The sequence below is a fragment of the Maniola jurtina genome, chromosome 15 (assembly GCF_905333055.1).
Source record: "Maniola jurtina chromosome 15, ilManJurt1.1, whole genome shotgun sequence".
Classification (NCBI taxonomy): domain Eukaryota; kingdom Metazoa; phylum Arthropoda; class Insecta; order Lepidoptera; family Nymphalidae; genus Maniola; species Maniola jurtina.
Genome location: NC_060043.1, coordinates 3515126 through 3538614, shown reverse-complemented (window position 1 = coordinate 3538614; position 23489 = coordinate 3515126). Strand labels below are relative to the sequence as shown.

Here is a 23489-nt window from a genome sequence, read left to right as displayed (position 1 = left end):
CGGAACCCTTAGTGCGCGAGTCTGACTCGCACTTGGCCGGTTTTTTTTTTTTGTGATATACCATGTACCACCAGTAACCACAAAACGATTTTCGAACTCTTCCCCTTATGTTAGGTACAAGACATTGGATCATGCTAAATTTCATGATTCTAGGTCAAGGGGAAGTAGGTACTACCCCTTAGGTTTGAATTCCCTTAGTGGCATTGACAGATACGACAGACAGACAACGAAGTGATCCTTCCTATAAGAGTTCCTTTTTTTCTCTATCTTAAAAAAATAACATAAACTTAGGGTTATTATGGAATTGGAACTAAGTAGGTTCATATTAGTCAGTTGCATTGAGCAGGACGTCATGCATTTTATGCATTAAGTAAGCAATAGAAAATAGTCTCTAAACCTTGACAAATTCTGATAAAAATAACTCCGACAACTCTCACAACTCAGACGAGTAAATAAGTAATTAGTACGCATTCAACGTTTGTACGTATGTTACAGGATATCAAAAAGCAAGCTATGTGCTTAAGGGACATAAACGGAATAATATATACGGGACATTTCCTTAAAGATTCGCATTTAAATCTGCATCTGCTCAGCGGGCGAGCATTATGCACCTTGCCATTAGCACTTTAACAGCTGACAACGAGTTTAAATGGACCTAGATTCGTTTCCGTGCGCCTTTTCCCTTGTATTTCAAACGTTTTAACCATTGATATATAATCCCATTCAGCAGCGATTGCAGTTATTTAATAATTTAGTCGTTTAGAATTACTTTTAGAAGCCGTAATGTGCTTTGAGAACACTTTTATTTTTTATTTTTTAATGAAAAATAGCGAGCAAATGAGAAGGTGGGTCACCTGGTGTTAAGTGATTACCGCCGCCCATGAACATTTGCAGCACCAGAGTTACCTCCGATACGTTGCCGGCCTTTCAGGTATTTATTCGTTTGCCCCTTGAATATCCCCATGTTGTAATCTGTATGTGTAATTAGAGAAAAATTATGATGTCTCATACAATATAGACTAGATAAGTACCCAGCTGAATAGCCTGGTAATTAAAATATCGATCTCTTATTCGGGGGATCGAGGGGTTGATTCTAAAACCTACTTATCTGCTTCTCCATAATGTTCTTAAACAGTGTATAAAGTCTGCTAACTCACACTTGGCCGGCGTGGTGGGCCAAATCATTTTCATTCTAAGAGCAATGCTCGTGCCTGAATCCTGAGGCTTCCTGCGACTCGTTTGATGTCGTTTGTCCACGTAGTGAGGGGTCTATTAACGCTGTGTTTTCCGGTGCAAGGTCGCCAATCTAGCACCTTGACTCTAACATCTGTTGTTTTTTCGAACTATGTGCCCTGCCCATAGCCGCTTCGCAATCGGTTTGGCTATGTCGGTTAGTTGTATCTCCTCATTCCATTTAGAGGTTAATTAATAATAATCGATATTCAAATATCGAATCACAACAAGCATTTCTCACACGGCCGGTGTCACAGCGTTCACAATATCATGCGAGTCGGAGTTCACCGACCGCCTAGTGATGCCCAAATCGATTTGCATATTAATCGATTCGATAACTTACGTTAAGTCGACGAATTTACATGATTCGTGAGAACCGTGGCTGTCCGCGTGAACTTATGTTATATTAATGAATTGCTCATCTCACGGAGACCGGTCAGCGACCTCTGTCAATAATTATCGATTCTTCAATTGCTGTCGTGCTAGACTTCTTGGTGCTAGCGAGTCGATCAAATAAATCTGCATTTAAGTCTTGGCCAGAACATTATCATCAACTCAACCCATCGTTGATCCACTACTAAGCACGGGCACTGGGCCTGAATTCTTCTCAGTAGGTATGATAACCCACAGTGGCTAAGGCTGAGGTCACACTATGCTTTTGCCCAGACTTAAGGTTGAGTTAAAACGAGACGGATTTATGTGAGCGATATACCTCTATCTCGTTTGAACTCTATGTTAAATTTAAGCAAAGTCAGAGTGCGTTCTATAATAATTCTCACCGGATTGTCAGTCTTCTCACATCTTTGAGAACATTAGGTATAGAGAATTCTCAGATACGCAGGTGACCTATGTTAAATATTCTAATAAAAGATATAAATCTAAATATTCTTTTACCGTTATGTAAAGCATGTGTTTCCGAAAAGTTAGAAGCCCGGAATCGAATTTCGGACCCTCGCGTCTCACTAGGCTAAACCCCTTGAATAATATATGTCGTGTAATGGTCGTGTATAACTAACCGTCAAACATTTTATTCTAATACAGTATCAGAATGAAATTCTTGACGTTTCAAGTGTGGCAAACTGTACTATGTTTTGGTATCAGAAGAAAAACGATTAAACAGAAATCGCTCATCAATTACAAAAATTACAAAGTCAACAAGCAGAAAAACGTGCATGGCACAGTTTGCAGTAGTTACATTGGCAAATTGGTTTCTAACCTATTGACATTTGGAAAAATAAAAATTACATAGCCCAGAGCACTAATCAAGCCCATTATCGTGCTGTAATTATATCAAGTTGTGCAAGGACGGTCGTTGTCGTATTGCGAACTACTTGGTCGATATGTTACTGCTAGATTAAGGAATTCGTTAATTTCCAATTTATTCCATATCTTAAGAGGGCTCTCTCCATCACTCGTTTCATACAATAGTAGTTCCAATTTCATTTGAATACTAAGCAACCAAAAATCATGAAATTTTGCAGACATATTCTAGAAACTAATATCTGTGTCTGTGGTGTTTTATTATACGAATATTCTCTCCAGCCGCGACGCGCGTACGTCACTGCCGCGCGGCGCGGCTGGAGAGAATATCGTGCGGGGCGCTGAAGCGACGCGCAGCTCAGCTGCAGTTCAGTTCAAGTGCGTGGGCACCTTTAATGTTACCATTTGTACTAGTAGCACGCTGCACTGTCACATGTTTTTTTTTTTCAAATAAAAATAGCGAGCAAACGGGTGGGTCACCTGATGTTAAGTGATTACCGCCGCCCATGAACATTTGCAGCACCAGAGGAACCGCTCATGCATTGCCAGCCTTCAGGAATTTGTTGTACCGCCCCTTGAATAACCCCATGTTTTAATCTAGTGGGAAAACCGCCGAATGGTATGTTGGAAGGCATATGCTCCAGCATATAAAATAGACTTTAGCGCCATTGCTGTGCTCCGGCGGCGTGCCTGGGTATGACGTAGAGAACTTACTCGTTAGTGGGGTGTGTGTTGTAGCGCGCGGCGAGCGAGCGCATGATGTCCGAGTAGTTGCGGGGCGGGTGCACCGGCGCGGGCGGAGCGTGCGGGCTGCCGCGCTCCGGCGGCGTGCCCGGGTACGACGAAGTCGACGGCGTCACGCTGCGAGATCTAAACAGAAGACGTTAGCCTCTTCAGTGAGGTATTTTCAACAAGCTGAGAAAACACGGCATTTTGCTGTGTTACAAGCTATTTCACAGAACCCAACGGAAGTTGCACAAGTTTCTGTTGAGAATTCTTGGGAAATCTCTGAATCTACTAATATGTATAGCCAAATAAGGAGATTTACTTTGCCAGTCCTTAAGAATTTTTTTATAGGTAAGCCCCTTCAGTAGTCCCATATTTTAGATTTGAGAGAATACATAGCAGGTTCCAGCCCGCTGGACCGATGACCTGAAAAAGGTGGCGGAGAGCGGGTGGACGAGGAAGGCGAGTACCGTGTTTGGTGGCGCGCTCTTGGAACGACCTATGTCCAGCAGTGGACGCATACAGGCTGATGGAATGGAATACCAGGTTACCTGGAAGCAGTGGAGTCGTGCGGGCTGAGGCGCTCGCTCTTGACGGGCGCGTGGACGGCGGGCGGCGCGGACGCCGGCGCGTGCGCTTGCGCGGGCGACGCCGCATCGCGCGCGCACCGTCGCGCCGCTCCCCCGCCGCCTTCACCTGGAACAAGCACAGAACATCGTCCTTGTTATAAAGCCACTAAGTAATTTGGAATTCTAGTGAGTAAATAAATAAATAAATATCCGTTATTCAGCCAAAAGTTTACAAATAAGTAAAATAATGTGATAATTACAAACAGATAGGGTGCCATAGTCCTCGGGGAACCAAGGAGACGTCCAGTGATTATGCTCCCTGGTTCCACAAGACCCAGGCACCCACATCTTAAAACTAGGCTAACCTACCTATTTTGGCTGCGTTTTTTATGTAACAGCGTAAGTACCTACCTACCTACATAATGTAAACAAAAAGTTTTCGACCGAATGTTCAACGGCTGTTAACTCTTCTATTGTTCAGCCTACTTATTTACTTATTTCATGAACAATTTTTATAGTTCATTATAGCGTAGCCTACAACTTTATCAAAGCGAAACTAATTTGGAGTTTACTTTTTTTAAATCATGACAATTATACCGTATTTAGTTACGGATTAAAAATTTCTCAAAGCTTCTCGGATTTTTATTACACTTTCTTATACCATTTTATCTACAGCTGTATTCAAAATGTATTTTTTTTTAATAAGAGAGCCACATTTTATTTTTTATGTGTCGAATTCGTAACGCATGAAAATTGAAACAAAAGTTGCCAAAACAGGGTCTACTTACTTGTATTTGCATAAGTTACGGTAGATGGTCGGTCATTATTATATTTTTATATTTTTCAGAAAGTAACTTTTCATACTTATTATGAGGCCTGCTTATCCGAGTTTGACTGGGCTTATAACCCATAACGAAATGTGATTATATCCAAAAATAGATAGGTTTATCCACTGGTTGCCACGTTATGCAAAACAGAATTAAGTAAAAAAGGATGCCATAGGAATAGAAAATAATAGAAGAATATCATAATTGAGTGACGGTGATGTCTTCTTATATTTCTAAATATCAGTTACCACACTATGCCAGGCTTAAATTCCATACGAAGATTAAAACAAGAATCTATGAATATCGGAAAACTTTGTCCAGAATAATCTTATCTTGAACATTTCCCAAAAATATCTTAGTACCCAAAAGTAGGTACCACAAACTGGTCGCAGCGTTACGCAAACGGGATGAAAAAAAAATACCGCAGCAAACTCAGGTGACCTCCGCGGAATCATGGCAGCCTTTGATAAACATCTCGGCGCGTTTGAAGTCGCATCTCGGGTCAAGTGAACGCGATAAGCACACTTTATACAAAATTGCCAGAATACTATCATAATATATGGTGATTCGTACACAGAGATCGTTAATGATTTATTTTTGTATGCCCAAATATCAGTTTTCCACATTGCCAGGCTTAAATACCACCCGTAATTTAAAAAATGCATTAAATATAGCCTTCCCAAATAATCTTGTCTAGAATAAGCCCATGGTACTAAAGGTACCACAGGTCGCCTCGTTACGCAAACGGGATGAAGTAAAAAAAATACCGCAGCAAACCCTGGTGACCTCCGCGGAATCTTGGATGTCCCTAATACACATCTCGGCGCGTTTGAAGTCGAAACTCGGGTCAAGTGAACGAAATAAAATTGCCAGAATACTATGGTAGTGTAGTAATGATAATTTTGTGCATACGTGAATAACCATAGATGTTTCTTACAAAAATATCAGTTTCCAGATTATCCCAGGCATATTGCATTCGCAAAATCTTGCCTTAAATAATCCAACAATATCTTAATACCCAAAAGTAGGTGCCTACCACAAACATGCCGCGTTACGCAAACGGGATGAAGTAAAAAAAAAAAACACCGCAGCAAACCCTGGTGACCTCCGCGGAATCTTGGCAGCCCCTGATACACATCTCGGCGCGTTTGAAGTCGCATCTCGGGTCGAGTGGACGCGATACACTTTCTACGTATCTGTACGTGCGATGTCGGGAAATTAATGAGCGTACAAGTACCAATGTCAGGTGGAATGATGGTGACATGATTGAGCAGAATGCCTCGTAAGCTATGATTAGGCTGTGTTCATGTTTTCTTTGAGAGTTCCGTAGAAAACAAGGAACCCTGCCATCTTGGAAAAAAGTCTTTTCAGACCTCCCCTACAAGTAAAGTGGCGTCGAATTTTTTCCTTTCATCTATCAATATACTCGTAAATATAGAGACTTATCCAACGACATTCCATACTATGATGTGGGATATCGTCGCATAGGTTTTTCAAAAATATTGCGGGTGTGTGCAACCATTTTTAGTTTTTTTTTTCAGGGATCCATTAGCGAAATATTAAGCTTGAAAGTGCTAAATGTTGTTATAAAGCGAAAATCAAAGGAAAACTGTCGCCGACTTATAAAATACTTCTTGGAGTCGTATACACATTATAAATTACTTAGATTAAGTTGTTATTGGGTAAAACAGTTATCCTAAGTCCGCATATTGTGACGGGCAACTACGGAACCCTACACTGCACGTCGCTCGACACGAACTTGACCGGTTTTTATTTTTTTAAATAAATATGTCGATGTCATGTTGCATCGCAAGTGATGATGTTGATGCAATGTAACATGAAACTGGTATGAGTGATGAGTCTTATAGAATCTCACACCTCTATACTTGTATTACTGAAAGTAATTTTGAGTCTTAGCTATTCAATTTCAATTATTTACTATCTGATGCCCACGACTTCGTCCTCATGGTTTGAGGTTTCAGCTAACTTTTACTATTAACCTAACCATAACGCTAGCAAAAACGAAGACAGGTGATAGTACTGATGTTTACTGATAAGGTACTTACCACAAAAAAAACGCGATTTTTTTAAATTTAAAATTCTGTATTTTTGAAAAGTTCACAATACATTGCAAAATATAACACAACTGACTGAACGTCAGCGAACGTTACGTAAATAGGCCACTCGGGGTCAATGCCGCATCGTAGGTTGGGCATTGACCCAAGTTTTGCACGCTATACATTGCGGATTTGAAAAATACTAAATCACTAAAATTACTAAATATGGCAAATGGTTATTGGCATTGGGTTGTATTTAGGTAGTACAATAATAACCCTAAGTTTTTGCTAGTGTTCTGGTTACACATTGTTTACACACTTGGATATGATCTGACCGCTAACACAAAATGTTTTAAAATTGCCCGAAATTTCTTCACGAGGCCTACTTTTTCGTACAAAACGCGCGTCATCTTACGCAATGTCGCCTGTCACCATACACCAGCCGGTTCTCATATAAATCATATGTGATATATAGTGCGAAACATTGCTGGCACTCGTCAAGCCTAAATCGGGTGATTTATCTGTGCGATTAAATCGTTAAAGTGTGAACATTAGCGGCGAATCGTGGCTACTTAAAACTTAATTAGGAAACTAGAATGAAATGGAAAAGAATGAAAGTCTTACTCTGTGGTAAGTACCAGTTTAAGCAAGGTTGCGAAGGGTTATTTCATCTGGGGATAACCAAGGATAAGGCCTTTCATTTAAAATTCAGGAGGGAGAAAAACACTTTGACTTTTTTTGAAAGATAAAATATGTGCGTCATAAAAATAATCGAGCTGATGCTGACAACTTCGTTCGCGTGGATATAGGTTTTCTAAAAATCCCGTGGGAACTCTTTAATTTTCCGGGATAAAAAGTAGCTTATGTGTTAATCCAGGGTATAATCTATCTCCATTCTAAATTTCAGCCAAATCGATCTACTTAGTAGTTTTTGCGTGAAAGAGTAACAGACACACAAACTTTTGCCTTTATAATATTAGTGCGATGACTAATACTCGGATAAGTAGGTAAGTACTACTTTGTTCTAAAAACAGAAACAAACAGTGGCAAAGATACTACACTATCTAGAAATAACAGGCGGTATCATTTATTCCTCGGACGACTCCATCTATTAATAATTTCTATTCATATCGACCGATATGGCCCACAATGGGATCCGAGAAGCCAATACCATAATCTACCTCATGTTATGGGAAAATTATTTCAAATTGACGCGCATTGTGGAGACGTTACATATCTTATTACAATGGAGAATATCTCGTGCGTATATTGTAGCCATATTTCGTGTTGGCGTTAGAACGATTTTATCTATTTTTATCTATTCTTGTAAAAGCATAATAACGCCTATATTAGGTATGTAATTGTAACAATGCGTTGCGTAGATGTAAAAATATGGACCACAGATGTAGAGTTGCTCCAAATTCAAATCAAATGACTCCCCCGCACCTTATAGAAAGAAAGAAAGAGAAACTGTTTATTTGGTGCCACAAAAGGACAATTAGAAGCCTTGGACAATTTTCGTAAATATAATAGCCTCTCCTAGCCACCTAACCTTAGTCAGCTGTAATATAAATCATGGTATAGATAAGTTAAACGTATAACGTATGTACTATGTAGGTATACAAAGATATTATACGTTACTGAAAATAAAGAATAAAATTATTCACGTACTTCTTATAATTTATTTAACATTGTTCTAGACATTTTATCGCACATTTTTTAGATGTATGTTTGGGTTATATAAAAATAAAATATTTTCTGAGTAGATTCATTTTGCGTATTTTACGAGGAATGATGTAAAAAATTGGAAACAAAGACGCTGAAATTTAGATATAGTTTCTATAAGTGTCAAAGTTTTGTGCCCTTATACAAATGTTATGAATTATTATGATGTTTCTATCATATACATATAAAATATTATGTTTAACAAAAGCAGACGTTACTTCGACGAAGTCTATGATGCTCAAGGAACAACAAGATTAATTCGCTAAAATTAGATGCACATGTATCTGGTACTGGTACATTGCAGAATGCTATATCCACCACCCACTCTTCTTCTTCCATAAAACATGCAGGAAAGCAAGCAACCAACCAAGCAATGCGCACTACCACTACACAAATCTTCACACACTACAAAATCGGAGTAGTAATTGTATAGACTCTAGTCTCTGCAATTATTATTGCAAAACAGACCGTATTATTGAGTGTTAAATGATTGAGCCATGGTCACACTCTACATTGGCCAAAAGAAGAAAAAGTATTTAAAAATTATGCGAATTTGGTTACTAATAAAGGTTTATATGTATTATGTCGGTTTCCTAAGGTGATTCTAATCTGCAGTTTCCTCTGAGATTTTGTGAGAAATATCTTTCGACGGGAAGTGATTGAAAAGTGTCATGGCATTCGATGAGCGATGTTTTCCGCCGCCAAACTTGTCGGGTCACCTGTCAACTCGCATTGTAATGACGGAAGCGGTCACCGTTATGTTGCAATGACAGTAGTCTAAGAGCTAGAGCACGATATGCTCAAAGCATTTGTACTAGTTCAAATTCAACATCACAGGTCAATTCCTCGATCAGAACCTCGATTGCTCAACGGTTGAGTAGCGGACTGAATTCCGAAATATCGGCAGTTCAAACCCTATCCGTTACACTATTGTCGTACCCACTCCTGGCACAAGCTTTACGCTTAATTGGAGGGGAAAGGGGAGTATTAGTCATGATTAGCATGGCTAATAAAAATAATGACAGTATGAAATTCAAAAGCCTACTAGTTCACACGATAAACTTTGTCGTGCGTTCCTCAGATACGAGCCTATTTCGTGGAACGAAAAAACATTTTGTTATGTCGATTATTGTTTTTCAATTAACCTATAATCAAATAGATAGCAAACAAGCAGATGGGCTGCCCAATGATAAATGATTGACACCATTCATGAAAAAGTTTATCTAAGCTTTAAATAAATAAAAATTAGATACCTACTTATTTCCACCGGCTCTTGTACTCTTACACTCTTGTTAGATATTACAAGTTGATTATAAGCGTATGTTGATCAGATCAGCGCATTTCACATCTCGGCAGAGCAGTTCGAATGTCATGCAAGAAGGTCGTCTGTTCGATTTCCGGTTTGGTCAAATTGTGGAACTAGATTTTATGAATTGGTTCATTGCAAGACCACTAATACACATTTATACTTTGTGAATGGAAGAAAATAGTTATAAAAAGTTGAAAACTAAAAATCGACTGCGATCGTCTTAATAAACGCGAAATATTGGACTAAAACTGTTTTTCTGTCGCTTGGTATATTTCAATGTTGTTGTACAGTAATATTCATGAGTTCTGAATTTTCTCCTCTTTCATTTGAAATCCCACTCGATACAATAGCAACAGAATTTTTGAAGACCTCTACTTCTTTTGATGTAACATCTGTTAGGCCGATTTTTTTCGTGTAAAATGTAGCCTATGCAACGAATCAATTGACACCTCAATCCTCATTCATCCAAATCGGCCCAGTAGTTTAGGCACTACGGTGGAACACACAAAATCTGGATACAAACATACATACATAGACTGATAAAATCATAACCCTTCCTTTTGGCTTTGCCGCAGTCGGGTAAAAAAATGACTATGATAGGCTTTGCCATATCCACTATCGTTTGCTCACAACAGTCACGTAACATCTCTCGTACGTTGTTTGTAAACGGTACTGATCACTTAGGCAGTCTGTTTGGCGTGCGCCGCCATTGGGGTCAGGTGTTGGCAACGGTACCTTGTTTGACGACGCTGCTGACCCTACCACGTGCGGTCAATGTCAACGTTACACGCAAGATGGAATCCCATAGTGCCTGTGGAAGAGCAAATCAAATAGCTCTTTGTTGTTCTTATACCTAGCTTGTAGAGGACGTAGGTACCTACCTCCATATACGCTAAATAAACTTTGAATTTACATCAAAGCTAATTTGTTTATGTTTACTTATATTAAAAAAGTTTATGTTATAGTTCTAGGATAGCGATAGAAAAATACGTATTATGTGGGGGGGTGTATGTTTTATAAAGCTTGCTCACCACGACTTTTTGACGATTCAGAATCGCATTCTACCTTGAAAGCGATTCAGAATCGTGAAAAAGTCGCGGCATTGCTACAAAAAGTCGCCGTGGGCTATGTCCTTTACACTGACGACAGTTTGGGGTTTGAACTGCCATAACGTAGAGCTTTACGTAGCAGCCTGCAGTACTTACATAATATTATTAATGACCGATATATCTACCTCAGCAATAAGGCCACCTTTGCATATAATTGTTCTTAGTTTCTTTGTTTTGTCTTGGTTGTTTCACGTTTTGTGTGCAATAAAGTTTTCTATCTATCTACCTATCAATATGGAACTAGAAATCAGCTTAGCTTATTATCAACGTACAGCTTAATCGTTCGTCGCTGGATCTAGAAACGAAGTTGCGGGGAAAAATTAGTTTGTGCCAAAGCATAAGGTCCATCGGTGTCAAGCAAGGTACTTGAAGCTAAACAATGTACACGCAATGGTGTTTGTTGAACCGCAGGTTAATTGAGTTCCTGCTAGGCGTGAAACTCTTTATAGCTGGCACTAAGGTCAGCAACTCAAACCCGTCATACGTCCAAACATCTATGTCTCCTTGTCATTAAATGATTGACAGCTATAATAAAATAATGTGAGGAAACACTTGACCTCTATCACAGAGTAAGGATAGTATTAGTGATATTACAGAGGTTCGAGGAAACCGTCTAGACTCTAAAACTGACAGAGCAATCGTGCGGTAAGTCTGGCGCGAAGGAGTGACCCGTAATTGCCTACATAGTTAGCGACCTATGTTACAAGTTTGTCGTTACCACGAGATCAAAGGCGTTGGACTACTGTATCTCTTTAAACTGTGCGTCTATCAATACAGGTATGTACTGACCTGCAATCGCAGGTCTAGCGTAAACCTGTTTCTGAAGCAATGTGATTTTCTCCATTTTGGCGCTGATAGCAGCAGTGAGGGTTTGTGAGCGTACTCAGAACTAAATGTCAGAGATGAAATATCTGTCAACATAGTGTCAACACAGAGAACATTTGACACGAAGTGCCAATTTTAATTCCCGATAAGTACGCTGGGTGGGGCGCTTCGAAGCGGCAAAAAAGTATCCATTACTAGAAGATGCCCGCGGCTTCGCCCGCGTGGATTTCGATTTTTTAAAATCCCGTAGGAACTCTTTGATTTTCCGGGATAAAAAGTAGCCTATGTGCTAATCCAGAATATTATCTATCTCCATTCTAAATTTCAGCCAAATCCATTCAGTACCTAGTTATTGCGTGAAAGAGTAACAAACATACACACACACACACACACACACACACACACACATACAAACTTTCGCCTTTATAATATTATAGTGTGAAGTGTGATTCTGTACCTCAAAAGGAAAAACGGAACCCTTATAAGATCACTTTATTTTCTGTCTGTCTGTTTGTCTGTCTGTCGTGTCTGTCAAGAAAACCTATGGGGTATTTCTCGTTTATCAAGAATCATGACATTTGGCAGGTAGGTAGGTCTTTATAGCACAAGTAAAGGAAACAATACGGAAACCATGAGTTTGTGGTTACATTACAAAAAAATAATTAGTATGTTCAATTTTGTTTGTATAGCACACCTCTTCTACGTACTTGTATATACCCATTTCAGTGGAGGAAACATAACCATTGAACTACCTCTCATAGTTCTAAGGGGCAGCAATCCGACATTACCGGAGACAAATCAGGCACAAGATTCACTTGCTTTCCGAGGCAAGAATCAGGATATTTATCAGGTATTTACGTTTTAAACAGAAAAATCAAAGTCGTAGAAACTTGTAGTAATTAAACCCAAATTACCTGTTCATATTTATTATCAAGAATTGAAGTAGGTATTAATGCTGTAGTCACGCCAAATATTCCAAATCTCACATCAATTTCAAACTAACACGATCTAAGTGCTTAACGTGCGTGTTGATATTTTGAACAATTAAATGCCAAGTATTAGGCGCCCCCTGAAATATAGATTACTCGCTTAGCATTAAACACAGAATTCTAAAAAAATTACCTAATAGAAATGGTATTTCAACACTGATATCATCGTTTCATTTTCTGGACGTCTATAGCTGAATATTTTTAACCCCCGACCAAAAAAGAGGGGTGTCATAAGTTTGACGTGTGTATCTGTGTATCTGTGTGTCTGTGTATCTGTGTATCTGTGTATCTGTGTATCTGTGTATCTATCTGTGGCATCGTAGCGCCTAAACGAATGAACCGATTTTAATTTAGTTTTTTTTGTTTAAAAGGTGGCTTGATCGAGAGTGTTCTTAGCTATAATCTAAAAAAATTGGTTCAGCCGTTTAAGAGTTATCAGCTCTTTTCTAGTTTTCTTGTAGAAAAGAAGGTTAGATAACCGTTAGGTTCATAATATTATGTCAATAGACAAATGTCAAGCTGTCAAGATGGACGTTGCCTAAATACATAATTATTTATTTGAAAATGATGTTTTGGAAAACTCAGATACTTTGGATCGTCGGGGGTGTTATAAATTTTTAATTTACACTTGTATATAAAACTTTCAATTCAAACAATATTAAACACGTTACACAAGTGATAAGTGCACTCTGCTAGCTAAGTTTACATTACACACATATTTAGACTCACTTTTAAAGTACAATCATAAAATTTTATAATTTATTCAAATACAAAAAAAAAACGCTTTTATAAAAGTTGCTTCTTTTGATATAACAGGACGTATTTCCCAATGAGTGCCATCATACCCAAAACCCAGCCCTCAGCTATTTTCTACCAGTAACTTTTTCCACTACTTTCTAGACCTACTGTTCTTAAATACCGAGATAGAGTGATGCCGATTTTAAGCTTCTAATCATAAATCTACACTAATCTCTATCATGCAAAGAAACTGTGACAGCATAACTTTAACATCTAAAGCAGGATAAATGAAATTTAAAGTCTATACCAATACCTAGTTAATTTTTTACAATAGCGCAAACTAATGCTTCACTCATCTGCACGGTGCATGACAACCTCACGCTAGTTTAGCATTTCTATACTTATTTTAAATTCTGTGATATAGAATTCAGACATGGTTGAAATTTCTGGTGATCATGTTTAAGTCGGTGTAATTTATTAATGTACTTAAGTTGCTACTAAATTATGTAAGTAAGGCTATTCAACGACTGAAATGTATCAGGTTATAAATCCGATACAACTTTGTGGGTTGTGTTATTTAGCGAATTTTTGCTGTTATTGGGCCAACCGCTGTTAGACATAGAGTCTGTGAAATTTGACATTCAAGAACTGTTGAATTACTTATTTGAAAAGATAATATTTATTTATGTTAATACAATAAATAATTTTATTCTTAAAACATACAATAAGCAAAAAGCATTATTAATTATTATTATTTTGGTATAATTGTTTCTTTTGTTTTGCATAATATATTCTAATTAAAATGCTGACATATCAAAGTGAGATACCGCTGAGTTTTATTAAACTTGAGATTTTTGGTCCTAAGTTTTACATTTTCAAGGATTTTGAAAGATTTTAAAAAATCTAAGTTCCGAGGCCACGAATACTTACACGCTTACTATACCCCACACCTTCATAGGGGCATTCACAATTCACCGTTGAGTTTAACCGATTCTGACGAAATTTGGCACAGGGTTAGCTTATATCCCGGGGACGGACATAGGCTACTTTTTATCCCGGAAAATCAAAGAGTTCCCACGGGATCTTTAAAAACCTAAATCCATGCGGATGAAGTCGCGGGCATCCTCTAGTTTCATATAAATCGGTTAAACTGTTGGGCCGTGAAAAGCTTGTAGACAAACAGACAGACAGCATTTATAATATTAGTATTAATATGGATTTTTGTCGGTCTGTGTGCGCGGGAGGTTACGCGACCCACGCGTCGCGTGGCAGTGGGCAAACATCAATAATGTGTTGATTTTTCTATTAAACCTCAAGTGACATTGGATGGGGACACTTTGCGGTGGTCGAAGTGATTGCGCGATCTCGAGTGGGCGCTGGCGGAAATCAAGTAGGCATGTATCGAGAGTAAACAATCAGGTGCTTAGGATATTATTTCAAAATGTTTAAAGTTGACAAAACAAAATATATCTCGTAGATTGCTTACCCAGCAAAAGGCAAGTTAACCAAACTATACCTAACTTACTGGCTCGTTGGAAAGCCTGGCGCACCGCAGAGACATAAGCTCCCTGAGATTTGAAGAGTTGTTTGATTTTATTACATCCTCCTTTTTCTACAACCACAACAATAACAACAATTCCACCCCGTACCACATCGGTGCCTGGTGCACTTCGACCACCCGTTGTACCTGCCTTTTTTCCATGCTCATGCAAACTGTGGCACCAACTCCCTTTGGCGATGATCCCATTAGATTTTAACATGGGGTTATTCAAGGGATGGGTCAACAAATTCTTGGCGTTTTGGCGGTTCCTCTGGTGCTGCAAATGTTCATGAGCGGCTGTTATCACTTAACATCAAGTGACCCGACTGCTCGTTTGCTCGCTAGTTTTATATTAAAAATATACATCGAAGGGTTAACGTGTGTAGAGCTGTATGACTTAAAACTATAAATGACCTTCTGCACCAGGTGCTACCGTGTATATCTTGTTAAGGAAGGGATGACGCAAGGGACTTAATAGAAAAATCAACATCATCGAAATCCGAAATGTTTGCCCACCGCCACGCGACCGTGCGTGGGCGGCACCGTTCAACCTCCCGCGTGTTCAAGGGCTAACAGATGTGAGGCTATCGGTTATGAACTAAAGTCAAAGTCATTGACATATCCCATGGGCTATTCATAACAATACCAGGTGTATTCAAAGAAAAGAAAGCAAAGAGAAGATCGACCGTTTAGTTCTTCATTGCACCACACTATTTCAATAGGATAAGAGTTGAGTCATTGAAGTTTTGAAAAGCTTATGACTGTAAAGAATGAGATGATATTGTCTATTTGAACTACTGCTTGCAATGCAGTTAGGGTTTAAAAAACTTTTCTGAACGACTGATTACTATAAATCAACTCAGATTTTACTAATAATATAATAAAGGTAGTTTTGTTCTTAAAAAACTTAGGATTGCTTTTAATTATAATAACAGATATTTTACCAAAAATATGGGATAAACAAATAAAAACATGTATTTAGTTCCTTTAATTAAAAATATGGGATTTAAATTAATGAAAATAGTTCCTTTTTATTCCAAAATCCATACTGATAGTGATAGGTAAATGCGCTTTCCATTCCAAAATCCATACTGCTATTAATAGTGATAGGTAAATGCGAACGTAAGTTTGTATTTCTACGTATCTAGGTAGGTACCTATTACCTTTTTAGGATCCACGCGTGAAAAGATAACAGACGACCAATTTTGAAGAAAGGTACAGAGTTACCATGTATCCTAGAGACAGGCATAGACTACTTTTTATTCCGAAAAATCAAAGAGGTTTTTAGAAAAACCTGAACCCACGTGAATTGAATCGCGGGCTTTACCTATCTAGTTTGTATACTATAAATATCTAGGTATGTTCTAATCGATTCAAGTTTGGAATCCCCCACGTTAAAATGGATGGTAGCTATGCCCATAAATATTAATGCCCAATAATGCAAAGAAAAAAAAAACAACACGAAATTGGATTCTCGGTTGATCGGTACACAAGTTGCGTAAGCGGTCAGCATTTGACCTCCCTCGAGATCAAGGACGACGGGGGCACGGATCGACACAAACATGTTTAAAAACTACATTTTACCTGCAGCATCGTCGAGGAGAATGCGTAATTTTCATAGTCTTCCTTTGGACTGGTCAGAACATTCATTCTACTATCATCATTTCATGCAACCCACTAGATATACAAGTAGTTAAACAACAAAAGCAACTTTTTATCCCGGAAAATCGAAGAGTTCCCACGGACCATGCCAGTGCGTTGCCTTATTAGAATTTGGCTGGATACCAATATGTATTGGTCGGATAGTAATAACCGGTCTAATAAGAAAACTAGAAAAGAGCTGATAAATGGCTGAACAGATTTTCTTGGATTATTCCACCTTTCAAACAAAAACACTACATCAAAATCGGTCCATTCGTTTAGGAACTATGATGCCACAGACAGATACATAAACACACAGATACACAGATACCCTGATATGCAGATACACACGGCAAACTTATAACACCCTTTCTTTTTTTAAGTCGGGGTTTCTTTTGAGTCACAAACCAATGATTGATTTATGAGAAACAAAATCTACAAGAATTCAAATTGGTTCAGTTTTCGACGTCGATAGTTATGGAGAAAATAAATTCCCGTCTTTTCTTCAAAGCCTTCATAATAAAATTAATCTGTATCTATATACAGTATACTTATCTATATAAGTAACTTTGCAACGTTGTTATTTATCAACAATTGCACGGTCTTTTTGTATAAATAAAAAATTTAAGCCGTTAAAAACAAAATCTCTTGCCCACAAGATGGGAACACCGTACGTAATGTGTTCATTAAAAACACAAAAATGTTAAATTAAAGATTTAAAGCTTTTTACAACATGTCACATCTACCTTTAATGTTACATAACCTCAACATTTCGAACATGGTACCTACCTTCCTCATAAATATTGATACCTACATCAAACATTACACCTGCTTGAAAGTTAACCGTTAACAACTCGTAAATGAGGGGTCCCGACTAGAGATGGACCATTTCACAGAGAGCATGTGAAAAATCACAGAAAAAGCTTTTCCGTATGTAACACTTGCTACCTTACTTGAAGTAGCCTGTAAAAATTACGAAGCAAAATCTTACAAAGTTTGAAAATTGTTTTAGAATAGAATAGAATAGATTTTTATTCAAATAGACTTTTACAAGTGCTTTTGAATCGTCAAATAATTTACCACTGGTTTGGAATGCCGTTCCTACCGAGAAGAACCAGCAAGAAACTCGGCGGTTGCTCTACATTTGCTATTACATTTAATCCCACATTATTGTTTGAATTTCGCGCGCGCACGGTTATCGACTGGAGCTAAAGAGCGCGTAAATGAGACTCCGATCTCTTCAGAAAAATAACACTCCCATCACTTTGTGTTAGAAAATGAAAACATCTATTTCAATTAACGTAGTAAATAGGCGTTTGCTACGTTGCATGAAAAATAAATTTTCTCACTTCCAACCATAAGAGCAAAAATTCACCTTCCGGTAAAAGCAACTTTTAAAATATCAGCGCTATTGATCTTGATCATAACTCCAAGTTAATTAATATGGTAAACGATTGTAGGTAAGTGCTAAAAATTAAAATTCATTTTTCGAGAAAAATCACCTGTGAAATCACTGTGAAAAATAATCATTTCACCCAATGAAAATGATTTGAAATCAGCACTCATCGCTAGTCCCGACTAGTTCACGTGGATTTAACTAAAGTCGGTACTCTTGGGGCAAATATTGGTTTTGGTTTTGGTCGAGGTGACCCGTTGACGACCTCTCGACCGGACGACAACGATGACTATCAGCTTTCCGGTTTGACTTGAGGACATACATACAAATTGATTTGAGTGGACGTTGGACGCGTGGAAGCCTTATTTTGAATTTGACTGACAATAGAATTTTTTGTTGGTATGCATATAAACCTCACAAGCCTCAATAGCTCAACGGTTATAGGAGCGGTCTGAAAACCGAAAGGTTGGCGGTTCAATCCCCACCCGTTGCACTATTGTCGTACCTACTCCTAGTACAAGTTTTACGCTTAGTTGGAGGGGGAAGGGGAATGTTAGTCATAATTAAAATGGCTAATATTCTTTATAAAAAAAAACATGCCTATTATTCATTTAATGCAGAGTGATTTTTAGAATAAAGCCACTTCTCTAATAGTTAAATTTTTCATTAAAACTAAGAACTTAGATTTTTTGCATAACAGAGCATTGATATCATACCTAAAGTAGATATATTGTTACGTTAATATCACATGGATGGCGTTTAAAATCTGTGTTTGTTGTTGAGTAAGACAGAAAATACAAAATACACAATAGTGAAAGAGGTAGTTATCTAAAAATGTGACCGAAGACGCCTGGCAACGATATAACCAAATGCTGAGGGCTATAATCATAAGAAGAGAAGAGAAAGACAAAGAAGAAAAGAAGATGATAAAGATTTAGGATGTCAGCACGAAGTAATACCACGCAGTTCCGTACTCACCTTGGAAGACATGGGGAGGTTATTTTAGTCCGTACGAACACACTTCCACGTGGGATTTTTTTCTCCCCCGAAGAAGGAAAAAAAGAGGATGATCGGGATTCATCCCGTGGGCACGGAGCTTTATCCCATCGCAGGTGGTTGGTAAGCAAACATAAACACGCTGTGTTTGTGCACTGGACGGTGGACCGCTCGACAGAGTCAACACGGACAGGTGAGGCGAGATCGGAAACCTGTTGGGGTATTTTGGAAATATCGCTTAGGCACTTGTCCCACCGCTGCGACTAGTTATCGACTAATTTTTCGCTCAAGAAACGTATAATCATGTATGATTTCGTATCAATAAAAAAGATTTTTAAATTCATAGTTGATCGCTGACGGTGTACACCATCGGTGAAAGCTCTCCACAAGATCTATTCATCATAGTTTGATTTCAAAATGTCTCTTGGCGGTCAAAACACTCGCACAGTTCGCGCAGGGATTAAATGTATACCTATCTATTGATGGAATGTAATCATAACGAGGCGGAGAGCTGGGAGGTATTTACACGGTTTTCCATGCTTCGCCAGATTGGCGACTGTAATGGCGCCCTATCCCAACCTCTGTCGGATGAGGCTAGGGATCTGTTTCGGTTGTACAAGAAGACCGTACGAAAGTAAGTAATTTAATAAATGTAGATTGCTAACATATAGATTGCTTACATGGTAGAGTGACATGTTCCAAAAGGAAAAACTCTTTAAATTAAAGATTTAAAAAAAATTGTATGTCTCGGACGTCTATCCGAGTGACCGGCGCGAGTAATCGCCCATCGCACTCGTACATTCTCTCATATCCCAGATATAAAACTATAAGAACAACACACTCGTCAACTCGTTTCTAGTTTTTAGCTCAACTCGTTTCTCGCTATCGTCGGTGGTGGGACAAGTGCCTTAATGTCAACGTTTATTTGAGTTCGATGCTCCTTAATTGACTTTTGAATCGTAAATTAAAAGATCTCCGTGACCTTTTTTCCAATTAACATACCTATTATGTACACGAAGCTTCTTAAATTAGCGAATACCTATAAAATTGCGATCTAAGAAGGAATCTTTTATGAAATTATTAAATTACTTGGGACTGATTTCTCAATCGCCAATACTTACTTCCTAACTGACGAACAAATTTTACATTTTGACCGGTTCTACAAAAAACACTGTCAAAATAAATCAGCACTTACAATTTTTTTAAACTCAAAAATCTGGTACCGATAGATTTCGTGTCCCTATATTCTACGTGCAGTCAGCAACAAAGTTAGGTTTGTACCCGACAGTACAAGCGAGTATAGACGGGTGCAAACCTAACTTTGTTGCTGGTAGTACCTACTAGATTAGCCTGCTACTTCACCTGCTTGAATTTAGATTTTTTTAATCCCATTGGAGCTATTTGATTTTGCGTACCTTTACTGTTACCGTTTCCGGGATATTTTTCTCTATTACAAACGTCAAAATCAATCAAACGAATGGGCCGTGAAAAGAAAACAGATAGACAAACTTTCTTATTTATAATATTAGTATGGACATAGTCTTGGGCCACACCTGTCTACAACGAATCAGAGTTAAAGTTACAACCACCCACTTTTTTAACCGTCGTCGGTGCGTAAAAAAGTTTTTTTTTACCATCAGTTATATATGTACGTAGTAATTGTACGTCTGAGTCAGTTACTAGAGGCATCAACATTAAGCTATGACCTGTATGGCCATTTGACCCCCGCTCACGAGTTATGGTCTTTTTACGACCCTATAACTTACTGATTACCTAGTAAAGTTTGAATTGCAGTACTTATATCACAATAATATATGTGTGCCTATACGTTAACATGCTGACTTCATCCTGATCTCTAAATTTCTAGTATAGTGCGTACATTTTGAGATCCCACTTGCCATTTTAGGTTTTATTTCAACTATCATGTCAAAAGCTTTAGGTGAACCGTACTTTTGACATAACAGTTGACACATAGATCTCATTGATATTTATGAACCCCCGACCCAAAAAGAGGGGTGTTATAATTTTCACGTGTGTATCTGTGTATCTGTCTGTGGCATCGTAGCTCCTAAACTAATGAACCGATTTTAATTCAGTTTTTTTTGTTTGAAAGGTGGCTTGATCGAGAGTGTTCTTAGCTATAATTCAACAAAATCGGTTTAGCCGTTTGAAAGTTATCTGCTCTTTTCTAGTAACTGTTAACCCTCACATGTCGGAGGTGTTATAATTTTTTTATTTACACTTGTCATTATCATAATATATTATGTACATCTTAAATACAAGTTCAAAGGTCAAATCAAAACGATATACGTTAAGCATTACAATTTATAGGTTTTATTGAAAATGCTAATTAAATAAACTCGTAAAAAAGACACTCCGTAAACAGTTTTATCCATGTTTTTTTTTAAATTTTAATTTTAAGTGCTGTTTAATTGTTTCTTAATGATGCCGACCGAAAAAAAATTTATGCCCGCTTCAAGGAATTAACCCAGTATGCTTCAATAAAAATAAACAAAAGCATAAAATTTAAGTATATTAAGTACGAATTGATAATATAAGTCATTATCCATTGGTAGGTACTAATATTATAAATGCGAACGTGAATTTATCTGTCTGTTTTCACCAGGTTTTCACTTTTTCATGGCCCATCTGTCTGACTGATTGTAATTTGTAACGTAGTACAGAAACGCATAGGTATATCAGAAAATTTCCTTCAAGTCCCAACAATAGCTGTACAAAGTTTCATCGCGATTCAATGATTAGTATAGAAATGCGTTAGGGACAAGCCAAGAAAGATAATAGTTATTGCATTTTTATTATTATTTTCTGAGAAACCTATGTGGGAGCATAATAATTTAAGAAGATACGAAAAATTCTGGTTCTTGTTTTACTTGTAGCATGGCAAAGTTACATAATTAAAATGCATAAACTAAAAAATGTTATAAAAAAACAAGGAAACTATTTTCCCCTATATAATCGCATGGTCGCCTTGTAAAGTTCTTCCAGTAGCATGTTTAGGCATAAAACTTAAAACCTTAAAGATAACTTTATATGTTTACAGCCCAGATAACACCTGATTAAGATATCGACAGATTTAAAGGCCATAAACACTTTTGTGGACAACTTTATGTGCTCAAGTACTAAGATGCGTTCATTATATGCTTAAAATTATGGGAACTCAAGTAAAAATGAACACATACTGCCGGAAATGGCGCAAGAACCGTTATTCGTGCAACTCTCATCTTCATATCTGAAAGCGCGAATGATTTTACAAATAAAGGTTGACAGCTACATGGGTAGAGCAAATAATAAATTGTGGCTGTTGTTGACATAGAGTGCTCGACAGGATAGATTAATTAAAAATGGAGCGAGATTATCGGCAGCTTACTCGTATATCGTTGACTTGCCAACTTCTATGACAAGAGTCAATGCTCTACGAAACTGAAGCTGCCGATAATCTCTTTTTAAAATTTGATGTGCAACCCTTTTTATCAGGTTAATCAAATTATTGAGTACAAAATATAATGAGTTAAGAAGAAGAAAGGAAACTAATATTATTCATCTTGTGCAAGCCATATCAAGTATAAACAATCTTAAATAGAGTGGTTAGTAGTACTTAATGAAGTACTAAATAGTTAGTTTTTAATGAAGTACTTAATAATTACTTAAAATGAGTTTTTGTACCTATATGGAACAAGATGAAAATGCCCCGGCTCAGCAATAATGCAGCAGTTTGGACTCTTGTGTCTATTGCGGCTCTTGCGGCAGTGTGCGATCATCTTAATAAACATGTAAGTTCGAGATAAGAAGGAATAATATAGCCATAAATACTTACTAGGTAACACGGGAACCGCGCTGGTGACATTTTATAGAACTTTCTAGCAACAAGCTCATAATAAAAGCTTAAGTTATGAGGTATAATAATAATGTAATATGGCCATTAAAATCTTGTGTGAGGCCAAAGGTCTAATGTGTTAGAATAAATACCTATATTTTTTTTACTATCACGAAATTCTAGTTTCATCAAGGATTCCAGTGTTATTAGAATTGCACAAAAATCTCTAAACTAGACAATAGACTATCTATTATAGGTATTTTTGGCAGACAGACAGACAACAATGTGATCCTATAAGGGTCACGTTTTTCCTTTTGAGGTAAGGAAACCTAAAAAAAACAGCGAGAACTGTAAAAATTGTAATTAAGACAGTTACCTATTTTGTTTATGGAAACGACTCCTGACCTTAGGTCCTGACTCACTGACTCGTCATCGGCAGTTAAAATTCCAGACGCTAATTCCGATTGTGAAATTTGGAAAGCAAGTTACCTTTTGTGAGATAGGAGATTCGATACATAACTAGTTAATTTAATCTATTAATCTAGTATCATTTCCAAATGGTCAAGTTACTCATTACTGGGTTCTTACTGGGTCTACTTATTCCATCTACTTGGTGCCAGATTCTATCTACATTTTCATATAGCGAGCAAATAAACAGGCGTGTCACCTAAAGTAAAGTGAATATACCGCCACCCATGAACATTAGCAGAACCA

The 23489-nt window shown here is 37.7% G+C and overlaps 1 protein-coding gene across 4 annotated transcripts in view; it reads right to left on the bottom strand.

Annotated features, from left to right (window-relative positions):
* The window catches only part of LOC123872287 (ataxin-2-like), a 302090-nt gene that overhangs the window by 68128 nt on the left and 210473 nt on the right, over positions 1–23489 (bottom strand). For all 4 annotated transcript variants that reach the window (XM_045916488.1, XM_045916490.1, XM_045916491.1 and 1 more), the window contains 2 exons: positions 3771–3915; positions 3208–3363 (listed from right to left, as the gene is read on the bottom strand). In XM_045916488.1, the coding sequence (XP_045772444.1) occupies positions 3208–3363; positions 3771–3915 (301 nt within the window). The remainder of the gene's footprint in view (positions 1–3207; positions 3364–3770; positions 3916–23489) is intronic.